General features: G+C 48.4%; 2 protein-coding genes across 10 annotated transcripts in view; both read left to right on the top strand.

Moving 5' to 3' along the window:
- The first annotated feature begins 1,595 nt into the window (after positions 1-1,595).
- On the top strand, positions 1,596-2,534 carry LOC138366018 (mRNA decay activator protein ZFP36L3-like). The gene has a single exon (XM_069326737.1). The coding sequence runs from the start codon at positions 1,596-1,598 to the stop codon at positions 2,532-2,534; it is 939 nt and encodes a 312-aa protein (XP_069182838.1).
- Positions 2,535-5,860: 3,326 nt separating this feature from the next.
- LOC123754253 (RNA-binding protein 24-B) overlaps positions 5,861-12,602 on the top strand; it is a 180,043-nt gene continuing 173,301 nt past the window's right edge. For 2 of the 9 annotated variants that reach the window (XM_045736474.2, XM_045736468.2), the window contains exon 1: positions 5,872-6,230. In XM_045736474.2, coding sequence (XP_045592430.1) covers positions 5,997-6,230 — 234 coding nt within the window. In that variant the 5' untranslated portion in view covers positions 5,872-5,996. Of the gene's footprint in view, positions 6,231-12,602 lie in introns of all 9 variants that reach the window. The other 7 variants (XM_045736476.2, XM_045736473.2, XM_045736475.2 and 4 more) reach the window with 5 other exon arrangements.

Here is a 12,602-nt window from a genome sequence, read left to right as displayed (position 1 = left end):
AGTATGCGGCTCCAGCATGGAGCCCGTACCTTGTCAAGCACAAGACGAAGCTGGAAAAAGTTCAAAGGTATGCCACTAGACTAGTCCCAGAATTAAGAGGCATGAGTTACGAGGACAGGCTACTTGAAATGCACCTCACGACACTGGAAGACAAAAGAGTAAGGGGATACATGATCACGACCTACAAAATTCTCAGAGGAATTGACAGGGTAGATAAAGATAAACTATTCAACACTGGTGGTACGCGAACAAGGGGACACAGGTAGAGACTGAGTTCCCAGATGAGCCACAGAGACGTTAGAAAGAACTTTTTCAGTGTCAGAGTAGTTAACAGATGGAATGCACTAGGAAGTGATGTGGTGGAGGCTGACTCCATACACAGTTTCAAGTGTAGATATGATAGAGCCCAGTAGGCTCAGGAACCTGTACACCAGTTGATTGACAGTTGAGAGGCGGGACCAAAGAGCCAGAGCTCAACCCCCGCAAGCACAAAAAGGTGAGTACAAATAGGTGAGTACACACACACACGCATTCACATATATATATATATATATATATATATATATATATATATATATATATATATATATATATATATATATATATATATATATATATATATATATATATATATATATATATATATATATATATATGTTGGTACTTCCTGGTGGTCCATCACGACATGTTGGTACTCTTGACCACACCGGTACTGTCAGTACTCTGTTCCAGGGAAGATGGCCGGGTTTGTTGGAGTATATTGTCAGCAATATTTTACATCTATCTGGCAGACAGTGAGAGAGAGAGAGAGAGAGAGAGAGAGAGAGAGAGAGAGAGAGAGAGAGAGAGAGAGAGAGAGAGAGAGAGAGAGAGAGAGAGAGAGAGAGAGAGAGAGAGGGAGAGAGAGAGAGGGAGAGAGAGAGGGAGAGAGAGAGAGAGAGAGAGAGAGAGAGAGAGAGAGAGAGAGAGAGAGAGAGAGAGAGAGAGAGAGAGAGAGAGAGAGAGAGAGAGAGAGAGAGAGAGAGACAAGGAGAGAGAGAGAGAGAGAGAGACAAGGAGAGAGAGAGAGAGAGAGACAAGGAGAGAGAGAGAGAGAGACAAGGAGAGAGAGAGAGACAAGGAGAGAGAGAGAGGGGGGGTAGGGGGAGAGCGTCGGGTCAGCTGGTAGTGTGGTAATGACACTACACACAGGTGTACACCTCACCTGCCGCCCCGTGGCCGCCTCCCTCACCCCCACCACCTGCTCCTCCTCCTCTCCTTGTTCTCCTCTCCCTCTCCCTCTCCCTCTCCCACCTCTCCCTCTCCCTCTCCCTCCTCTCCCTCTCCCCCGTGGTGATCACTTATCCTCCCCGTTGTTACTGCTGCACCTGCGCCTCTACCCGCTCCTCTCCTGGCCTCTCCTACTGTTACTTGCTCTGTTGCTCCTTGTGCCGCGTCTCCTGTTGCTGCCTGTTGACACTCCTCCCCGTCCTCCTCCTCCTCCTCCTCCTCCTCCTCCTCCTCCTCCTCCTCCTCCTCCTCCTCCCCGTCCTCCTCCTCCTCCTCCTCCTCCTCCTCCTCCTCCTCCTCCTCCTCCTCCTCCTCCTGCACTTGTCATGATCAGGGAGAGTGTTGATCATGGCACTGTTGTTGCTCGTGGCACTGCTGTTGCTCGTGGCACTGCTGTTGCTCGTGGCACTGCTGTTGCTCGTGGCACTGTTGTTGCTCGTGGCCCTGCTATTGCTCGTGGCACTGCTGTTGCTCGTGGCACTGTTGTTGCTCCTGGCCCTGCTGTTGCTCGTGGCCCTGCTGTTGCTCGTAGCACTGCTGTTGCTCGTGGCCCTGCTGTTGCTCGTGGCACTGCTGTTGCTCGTGGCACTGTTGTTGCTCGTGGCCCTGCTGTTGCTCGTGGCACTGTTGTTGCTCGTAGCACTGCTGTTGCTCGTGGCACTGCTGTTGCTCGTGGCACTGCTGTTGCTCGTGGCCCTGTTGTTGCTCGTGGCACTGTTGTTGCTCGTGGCCCTGTTGTTGCTCGTGGCACTGTTGTTGCTCGTGGCCCTGTTGTTGCTCGTGGCACTGTTGTTGCTCGTGGACCTGTTGTTGCTCGTGACACTGTTGTTACTCGTGGCCCTGCTGTTGCTCGTGGCACTGCTGTTCTTCGTGGCACTGCTGTTGCTCGTGGCATAGCTGTTGCTCGTGGCACTGCTGTTCTTCGTGGCACTGCTGTTGCTCGTGGCACTGCTGTTGCTCGTGGCACTGCTGTTGCTCGTGGCACTGTTGTTGCTCGTGGCCCTGTTGTTGCTCGTGGCACTGCTGTTGCTCGTGGCACTGCTGTTGCTCGTGGCACTGTTGTTGCTCCTGGCCCTGCTGTTGCTCGTGGCACTGCTGTTGCTCATGGCACTGCTGTTGCTCGTGGCACTGCTGTTGCTCGTGACACTGCTGTTGCTCGTGGCACTGCTGTTGCTCGTGGCACTGTTGTTGCTCATGGCACTGTTGTTGCTCGTGGCACTGTTGTTGCTCGTGGCACTGTTGTTGCTCGTGGCAACAACATATGATGACTACACTCAACACTGTTGGAAATAGACACTGATTATATTATATATATATATATATATATATATATATATATATATATATATATATATATATATATATATATATATATATATATATATAAGTATTGTCAGGTGATCGCACACAGGCTTTGCATGTTGTCATTATCTAGGTAAGTGTACACCCACACACACACACACACACACACACACACACACACACACACACACACACACACACACACACACACACACACACACACAGGACCTTGTATACCACTTATGTCAGACCAATCCTGGAGTATGCAGCTCCAGTCTGGAGTCCATACCTAGTTAAACACAAGACGAAGATAGAGAAGATTCAGCGGTATGCCACCAGACTGGTCCCGGAACTGAGAGGTATGAGCTACGAGGAAAGGCTAAAGGAGCTAAACCTCACGTCCCTGGAAAACAGAAAAGTAAGGGGAGACATGATAACCACCTACAAAATTCTCAGGGGAATTGACAGGGTGGACAAAGACAAACTCTTCAGCACAGGTGGGACACGAACAAGAGGACAGAGGTGGAAACTTAGTACCCAGATGAGCCACAGAGACGTTAGAAAGAATTTTTTCAGTGTCAGAGTGGTTGACAAATGGAATGCATTAGGAAGTGATGTGGTGGAGGCTGACTCCATACACAGTTTCAAGTGTAGATATGACAGAGCCCAGTAGGCTCAGGAACCTGTACACCTGTTGATTGACAGTTGAGAGGCGGGACCAAAGAGCCAGAGCTCAACCCCCGCAAGCACAACTAGGTAACTACAACTAGTTGAATGCACACACGCATACCAGGGGTCTCGCGGCTGAGTGGACAGCGCTCGGGAGTCGTAATCTCAAGGGGCCTGGGTTCGATCCACGGCGTAGGCGGAAACAAACGGGCAGAGTTTATTTTACACTGATTCTCCTGTTCACTTAACAGTAAATAGGTACGTGGGAGCTAGACAGCTGCTACGGGCTGCTTCCTAGGGATGTGTGTGTGTGTGTGTGTGTGTGTGTGTGTGTGTGTGTGTGTGTGTGTGTGTGTGTGTGTGTGTGTGTGTGTGTGTGTGTGTGTGTGTGTGTGTGTGTGTGCGTGTGTGTGTGTTAGAGAGAAATAAATATGTAGTAGATATAATAGAGAAAAAATAGATTGGTTAGAAAGGCGGCGTCTAAGAGCTAATAGCTCGATCCTGCAGACACAAATAGTAAATACAAATAGTTTATATACACACACACACACACAGTCGGACTGGCGAACAGTAACGAGTGGAGTACCTCAAGGATCGGTGCTGGGACCGGTCCTATTTCTAATATATGTGAACGACATGTCTACAGGAGTAGAGTCCTATATGTCGATGGTCGCGGATGACGCGACATTAATGAAACGAGTTGTGACCAGATGAGGATTCCAGGATACTCCAAGAGGACTTGAACAAGCTGCAGAGATGGTCAGAGAAATGGCTACTGGAGTTCAACACGAGCAAATGTAAAATTATGGAAATGGGACTAGGTGATAGGAGACCAAAGGGACAGTACACAATGAAGGGGAACAGCCTACCTGTGACGATTCGAGAGAGAGACCTGGGAGTTGACGTGTCACCTAATCTAACTCCTGAGGCACATATAAATAGGATAACGACAGCAGCGTACTCTACACTGGCAAAAGTTAGAACATCATTCAGAAACCTAAGTAAGGAGGCATTTAGGGCACTTTACACTGCCTACGTGAGGCCAGTCTTAAGAGTATGACGCGCCATCATGGAGACCCCATTTAATTAAAGAAACACACAAAGGAAACTGGAAAAAGTTAAAAAAATATTACGACGAGGCTAGTCCCAAAGTTGCATGGGATGGGATATGAAGAGTGACTGAAGGAACTGAACCTCACGACGTAAGAAAAAGACGAGGAGTGGGGAGATATGATAATTGCATACAAAATACTTTGGGGGATTGACAGAGTGGAAATAGACGAAATATTCACACGGAATACCAACAGAACAAGAGGACATGAGTGGAAGCTGGAAACTCCAGCGAACTCATAGAGTCACAGAGATGTTATAAAGTTTTCTGTTAGCGTGAGAGTAGTGGTGACATGGAGTGAACCAAAGGAGCACATTGTGGAAGCAAACACTATTCATAACTTTAAAACTATGTATGATAGAGAAGGACCGGCGTCATTGCTTTAAACAACCGAAGGCTAGAAAGGCGGGATCCAAGAGCTAGCGCTCGATCCTACAAGCACAAATAGGTGAGTACACACACTTATTGGACCTCGCGGCTGGGTGGATAGCGCTTGGGAGTCGTAGTCCTTAGGGCCCGGTTTCGATTCCCGACCGAGGCACAAACAAATAGGCCAAGTTTCTTTCACCCTGATGCATCTGTTCACCTAGTAGCATATATGTACCTGGGAGTTAGACAGCTGCTACGGGCTGCTTCCTGGGGATGTGTTAGTGAGAAATATATGTAGTAGATATAATGGAGGAAAAATAGCTTGGTTAGGAAGGCGGGGTCCAAGAGCTAATAGCTCCATTCTGCAGGCTTAAATAGTAAATAGACACTCACAGTGCAACATTGAATTAAGAGAATAGAAGATAAGACTATCTGTATGCAGAGTTCCAGAGAGGATACGAGAGGCAGTAGGAGGGTTGCTAGTCATTGTATTAAGATGGGGTCCAGGAGCTGGAACTACCTGGCTGGCAGCACAAAGAGGCAAGTAGCAGTAGATGAGCACCTCTGAAGACACCGCTTAACAATACTCCTACTCTCATCTCCTGCTAAACTCTCTCTCTCACATTTTTGTATGTTTGTTGAAAAACCAAGCAAGTGTTTGCTTTAAGGTGACGTGTTTATTGATATCTTCAATAAAAGGCGGCAAGCATGTAGCTGGGCTGGCAGTGATTGCCACCTGTGTTGCCCGATGCCCTCGCCTTTCCGGCCCTTATGGGTATGCGTACACGCGTTGTGAATATACAAGTGCGTATATATTCCTCGCTTTCTTGCGTGTGTTTTGGGCGCAGCTGTTGGTAGGAGAGGAGATATGTGTGGATAAGCCGGGACGACCCACGTGGCTGGAGGGGCTCAGGCGCATGCGCACTGCTTCAGCGCGTGCTACCCACCAGTTGCTGACGAGAACGTTTTTGCGAAATTTATTCCCTCCAGTACGCATTGCTGCGCACTATTACGCAGGTTATAATAACTTCCTACGGTATATCACTTATGGATGAAGTGGACAAGTGTCATCGGTACTTGACGTGACATGGATAAAGGTTGTGAGTGTTGGTGGTGTTGGCAAGCGGGAGTGCCAGCAGCAGCAGCAGCAGGTCTGTGTGGGGGAGCGGTGCGTGCCGACCCACACCGTCAGTCTACCGTGGACCGTGCGCGCGTGACCTCCTACCGCATCTCTCTCTTCCCTTCACACACCACTCGGCCGCCACCCCAAGCCACCATGCTCATGCCCGCCGCCATACCCTCGGGCCTCACCACGCCTACCATGCACCAGGCAATAGAAGCGCCGGGCATCAGCCAGAAGGACACCACCTTCACCAAGATATTCGTGGGGGGTCTGCCTTACCACACCACGGACAAGTCACTCCGGGAGCACTTCGAGGTCTACGGCGAGATCGAGGAGGCCGTCGTCATCACTGACAGACAGACGGGCAAGAGCCGGGGCTATGGTTTTGTAAGTACCTGATGCCATGTTGCGTGCGTGTGTGTGCGTGTGCGTGCGTGCGTGTGTAGTCGCTAAGGACGTGGCCACAGCTTCCCTGCGGCCTATACATACACACACACACATATATATATATATATATATATATATATATATATATATATATATATATATATATATATATATATATATATGTATATATATATATATATATATATATATATATATATATATATATATATATATATATATACATATATATATATATATATATATATATATATATATATATATATATATATATATACATATATATATATATACACACACATATATATATATATATATATATATATATATATATATATATATATATATATATATATGTATGTATGTATATATAAGCTATGTTCCACACCTGCTTCTACACAATAGTTTAGTGACCAAAACCTGGCATTTTGTGCGACACAACAGCGAGGAAATCGGAAAATGGTTGAGGGAAAAGTGAGGCATCCTGGGGCACCCTGGGGCATCCTAGGGCACCATAGTGAGGCATCCTGGTGAGGCACCCTGGGGCACCCTAGGGCATCCTAGGGCACCATAGTGGGGCACCCTGGTGAGGGGCAATTTATTTTTATTTTACCCTGAGGACCAGGAGGAAGTGTTGCGGCACCTTGTTTCTTTCCGTGAGGTCTGTCATGCAGGACGTGCCCTGGTCTGTCATGCAGGACGTGTCCTGGTCTGTCATGCAGGGGGTGTCCTGGTCTGTCATACAGGGGGGGGGGTCCTGGTCTGTCATGCAGGACGTGTCCTGGTCTGTCATACAGGGGGGGGGGGGTCCTGGTCTGTCATGCAGGACGTGTCCTGGTCTGTCATACAGGGGGGGGGTCCTGGTCTGTCATGCAGGACGTGTCCTGGTCTGTCATGCAGGGGGTGTCCTGGTCTGTCATGCAGGACGTGCCCTGGTCTGTCATGCAGGGGGTGTCCTGGTCTGTCATACAGGGGGGGGGTCCTGGTCTGTCATGCAGGACGTGCCCTGGTCTGTCATGCAGGACGTGTCCTGGTCTGTCATACAGGGGGGGTCCTGGTCTGTCATGCAGGACGTGTCCTGGTCTGTCATACAGGGGGGGTCCTGGTCTGTCATGCAGGACGTGCCCTGGTCTGTCATGCAGGACGTGCCCTGGTCTGTCATGCAGGACGTGTCCTGGTCTGTCATACAGGGGGTGTGTCCTGGTCTGTCATGCAGGACGTGCCCTGGTCTGTCATGCAGGACGTGTCCTGGTCTGTCATGCAGGACGTGTCCTGGTCTGTCATACAGGGGGTGTGTCCTGGTCTGTCATGCAGGACGTGCCCTGGTCTGTCATGCAGGACGTGTCCTGGTCTGTCATGCAGGACGTGCCCTGGTCTGTCATGCAGGACGTGTCCTGGTCTGTCATGCAGGACGTGTTCTGGTCTGTCATACAGGGGGTGTGTCCTGGTCTGTCATACAGGGGGTGTCCTGGTCTGTCATACAGGGGGGGGTCCTGGTCTGTCATGCAGGACGTGCCCTGGTCTGTCATGCAGGACGTGCCCTGGTCTGTCATGCAGGACGTGTCCTGGTCTGTCATGCAGGGGATGTCCTGGTCTGTCATGCAGGAGCGTCATGTGACACGGTACATCACGCTGGAGTACCGTGTAACCTGGGTAGTGAGGCTTGAGCACCGTACCATAGTTGCTTGTATGACTGCGTTAACCTGCACTCCGCTGGTGGCTGGTGGTGGTGGATCTGCCTGGCCAGATTCACGAAGCATTTACGCAACCACTTACGAACCTGTACATCTTTTCTTAATCTTTGGCGGCTATGTATACAATTATTAAACAGTTAATTAGCTCTGAAGCACCGGCAGGGTATTAATAACAACAGTCGATTGGGAAGTTTTCATGCTTATAAACTGTTTAATAAATGTAACCAAAGCCGTCAAAGATTGAGGAAAGATGTACACGTTCGTAAGTACTTGTGTAACTGCTTCGTGAATCTGGCCCCTGGTGTGTAGGATATATTTAACTGTGTGAGGTCCCTGGTGTGGCCGAGTACCACCCTTCCGCCTCAATAGCACATAGGCGATTTTTCCAAAATGCTGAGGCCTGGTTTAATACATCAACAACTGATGTATTATCATGGCGGCTCGCAGAACTGGCGACATGTCACGTTTCATGAGTGCTCGGTTAGGTTAGGGTAAAGCAAGGAGGAGTAGAAACAGCCTAAGGTACTCTACCCCTTAAGATTCATCTTATTGTCTCAATAAACGTACTTGAACTTGTTATGGTAATTTAGTACATGTGTTTAGTGACGTTGTGAACAGTGCAGAGGGCCGGCTGGATGAGCGCCAGTCACACGCTTCACGCGATCTCCTTAATTGTAACATCTTCACCTTGATGGTCAATACTTCCTTAACACCCCAGTCCCACCTGGGTGTTGTTGTCGCTGCTGCACATGTTGACAAGTCCAGTTGGGAACACACTGAGTAAAGATAAAAGTAGAAAGTAAACATATAAAGGTATCCTAGCGTAACTTCATACGTTACCATAGGAATAAATTAGGTCTAAGTTAGGTTAGACAAGCTTTTTATTTTTCGTGTTCTTCTCTTCCCTTCTAAAATTGACTGTTTTCAGATTCCCGACATATTATTTTTGTTGTTTGGTTTATAAAAAGTTTGCTTACTTGGAAACTGAGGTATCAGTCAGTATGTGCATATAAGCCTAGCAGTAGCCATTAAGACTGGGTTGTGTTCACACACACATGAGCATTATGGTAATGTTGTGAAGACTACTGCGCCTCTCCTCGTGAGGGTCGACCTCACGGACCAGTGTTCCGTTGTCAAGACAAGATGGCTAACGTGTGGCTGCCACTCTTGTGAAACCTTTGACCGTTGCTACTATTATGGTAATAAGTGAGTCACTGATAAAGACAACAATCTGGATTTGAAACCTATAGCTTTCATTAGCGTGTAAGCTAACACGCTAAGAAAACGTTCAATGTAAAGTGTCCTCTCCTAACCTACCAGAGGACCCACAACAGAAAATGGGACAGTACGTCACTTTCACCAGCCGCTTTCATTTTCTACTACGACGATTTACCTTATGTCACGCATGACAGGCCATAGCGGCTGGCAACACTAACGGTGTGTGACCCTCTTCCAGGCGTGGGTACTCAGGTGCCGGACCTCTTCCAGGCGTGGGTACTCAGGTGCCGGACCTCTTCCAGGCGTGGGTACTCAGGTGCCGGACCTCTTCCAGGCGTGGGTACTCAGGTGCCGGACCTCTTCCAGGCGTGGGTACTCAGGTGCTGGACCTCTTCCAGGCGTGGGTACTGAGGTGCCGGACCTCTTCCAGGCGTGGGTACTCAGGTGCTGGACCTCTTCCAGGCTTGGGTACTCAGGTGCCGGACCTCTTCCAGGCGTGGGTACTCAGGTGCCGGACCTCTTCCAGGCGTGGGTACTGAGGTGCCGGACCTCTTCCAGGCGTGGGTACTGATGTGCCGGACCTCTTCCAGGCGTGGGTACTCAGGTGCTGGACCTCTTCCAGGCGTGGGTACTCAGGTGCCGGACCTCTTCCAGGCGTGGGTACTGATGTGCCGGACCTCTTCCAGGCGTGGGTACTCAGGTGCTGGACCTCTTCCAGACGTGGGTACTCAGTTGCCGGCAATTTAGCACAACATGTCCGTGTGTCGTTGTGACCACTCAGGCGGGACTGGACCGTCACGATACTCATACACACATACTCACCGGCTGTGTATATGCTGCACAATACTGAGAATGATTAATACACCTGATTATAATTGTAGACAGGTCAACTGAAGGAAAATGGATTGTTTAAATTAGTAACAGCAAATTTAGCCATAATTGTTGCGGACGCTTTAACTATGACAGCCTCTTCCTTCTCTCCATACACAGGCGTCACTATTATATATTATTATCCAATGTATACATTATCTCTACTGCAAGATGTTTAAATTATTACTTCATGTTTAGGAAGACAATGAGTATTACTGATCCATGGCAGTGGAAGATATTTTATTGCAAAAGTATATCCATTTTTGAAAGAATTGTCAACAAATACACATTCTTTATTGATTGACTTTAGGCTCCGCCCTCCTAAGTTTAGTACGGCAGTTTCTTGGCGTTCCCCAACGTCCAGAAACTGCCGTACTAAAGTGCCCTTATCCTTGTCTCCAAGACGACCCAAAACATACAACGGGACAGTTTGCCAATTCCGCGAACTGCTTCTATTTTCTAGTACGACAATTTTTAGCCTTAGGTGAAGTATGGGATCAAAATGCGACGTTGTACTAGGAGGACGGGCCGCTGAACTGCTTGCCATTGTCAAATTATATGGTAAAAAAAAAGTAGTTTTTTTTTTTAACTTGTCCGTCCGTAGTCAATTGAGCGACTAAAGTTTTCGTGCGTGCGTGAGTAGGATTATTGATTGGCTTTTAACTTTAAGGCTCTGCTTGCTTCAATATTTATTGGTTTCGACTTTTAAATTGTTTTAAGACATTTATGTTTGTTATTCCCAAGAGACAAGTAACAGATCGGTGTTTAGAACTTCCTAAATGACTCGTGTGTGTGTGTGTGTGTGTGTATATATGTGTGTAATCACCGAGTTGTACTTGCGGGGGTTGAGCTCTGCTCTTTCGGCCCTGCTCTCAACTGTCAATCAATCATCCGTAACTAACTACTAATTATTATTATTATATTTTTATTTGTTCCCCCCCCCCCTCACACTCACACACCCAGGAAGCAGCCCATAACAGCTGTCTAACTCCCAGGTACCTATTTACTGCTAGATAACAGGGAGCATGAGGGTGAAAGAAACTGCCCGTTGCTTCTCTCCGGCGCCAGGAATCGAACCCCGGACCACAGGATTACATGTACAGCGTGCTGTCCACTCAGCCACCGGCCCCTGTAGACTTTAGTTGTGTGTATGTGTGTGTGTGTATGTGTATGGGAGGTTCAGTTGTGTTGCAGCTGCATGTGTTGCACGGTGTAACGGTTGGGCAACAACTGTGCCGGGAAAAAGCCTGCAGTTAACGGGAGGGTAATTAGAGTGCAAGTTTAACAAGCGGGTGTAGTTAAGAGAGCGTAGCGGTATAGTGACCATAACTTGGGCGGTAATGATGACAATTATGAAGGGGGAACAAACGTCACCTTGTCCCTCTCAGACGATGCAGCATAGGCGAAGAAATGGCTCAGATTCAAATAAACATTTTATGCAAACTGCTAATTGTGGCTCAAGAGCCTCCCGTGTCTCAGTCCACATCCTCAACGTGACATTAATTGAGCACATCGTTAACCACACATCTTCTGGTGTGTGGTTGGTCATCAGGTCGTTAATCACATCTCGCCAGCACGGACTAAACGGCGCGGCTGTAACTTACAGCCGCGTAACTTACAAGACCAGAACACGTCAAGAGTAGACCTCTCTTAGAGTCCACACCGAATCTTTACAAGTTAGAGAGTTCGCTCTAAGGCGTGTAGTCACCGTTGCTGGCGGCCTGGGGCGGCCTGGGGCGGCCTGGGGCGGCCTGGGGCAGCCTGGGGCGGCCTGGGGCAGCTGGAGGTGTTGGTCAGTACAGGTGGGGTGAGCGGGGGTACCGCAGGCGTCACGGCACTGTGTATATATATGAGCGAACTAGTACATGTGACACCCACACACACACCCATATATCTACCAAGGTTAGGTTGTCTGCGGGGATGTGAACCCTTCCGCCTACCATATGCCTTAACTTATAGACCTGTAACTCACTTTATCGAAATCTCAAAGCGTATAACTTGCGGTTTGCCTTAATCTCTAGTCCTATAACTCATATAGGACTAGCGATTATATAGGACTAGAGGTTATAGGCACTAATCTTTAGTGCCTATAACTTGATTGCCGCAGTCTGCCTCCGCTTGTCCATAACTTGATATAAAACTTGATTCTGACCCAAAAGCTTTTGACTTGGGTTTGTGATGACTGACAGGCAGACTATAGTTGATAATCTGCCGCGCCTGACTGTTGACTGTTGCTGTCAGTGCATGATGAACCTGTTTGTTGAGCGTGTCTGTCTGTCTGTGTTGAGTGCTTGATGAGCCTCCCTTGTGTCTCATGTCTGTGGCTCATTGTGTCTTCTGTTGAGTTTCCCTACTGTTGGCTTATTGGGTGTCCGTGTCCTAGTGGGCTATTGGTCCGTGTCCTAGTGGGGTGTTGGGTGTCCGTGTCGTAGTGGGCTGTTAGTGTCCGTGTCGTAGTGGGGTGTTGGGTGTCCGTGCCTGAGCGTGGCCACATCAGCTAAACTGGCCTAATCATCTTGTTTGTCACTGCTTTCTGTCATTTCAATAATCAGAAAATGTTATGCCGATGAGG

This window comes from Procambarus clarkii, chromosome 18 (assembly GCF_040958095.1).
Source record: "Procambarus clarkii isolate CNS0578487 chromosome 18, FALCON_Pclarkii_2.0, whole genome shotgun sequence".
In the NCBI taxonomy this organism is placed as follows: domain Eukaryota; kingdom Metazoa; phylum Arthropoda; class Malacostraca; order Decapoda; family Cambaridae; genus Procambarus; species Procambarus clarkii.
This window is presented reverse-complemented; position numbering and strand designations above follow the sequence as displayed.

Bases quoted from the DNA above. Each gene is read 5' to 3' on its own strand.
- LOC138366018 (XM_069326737.1), top strand. From the start codon at position 1,596: ATGATCAGGGAGAGTGTTGATCATGGCACTGTTGTTGCTCGTGGCACT.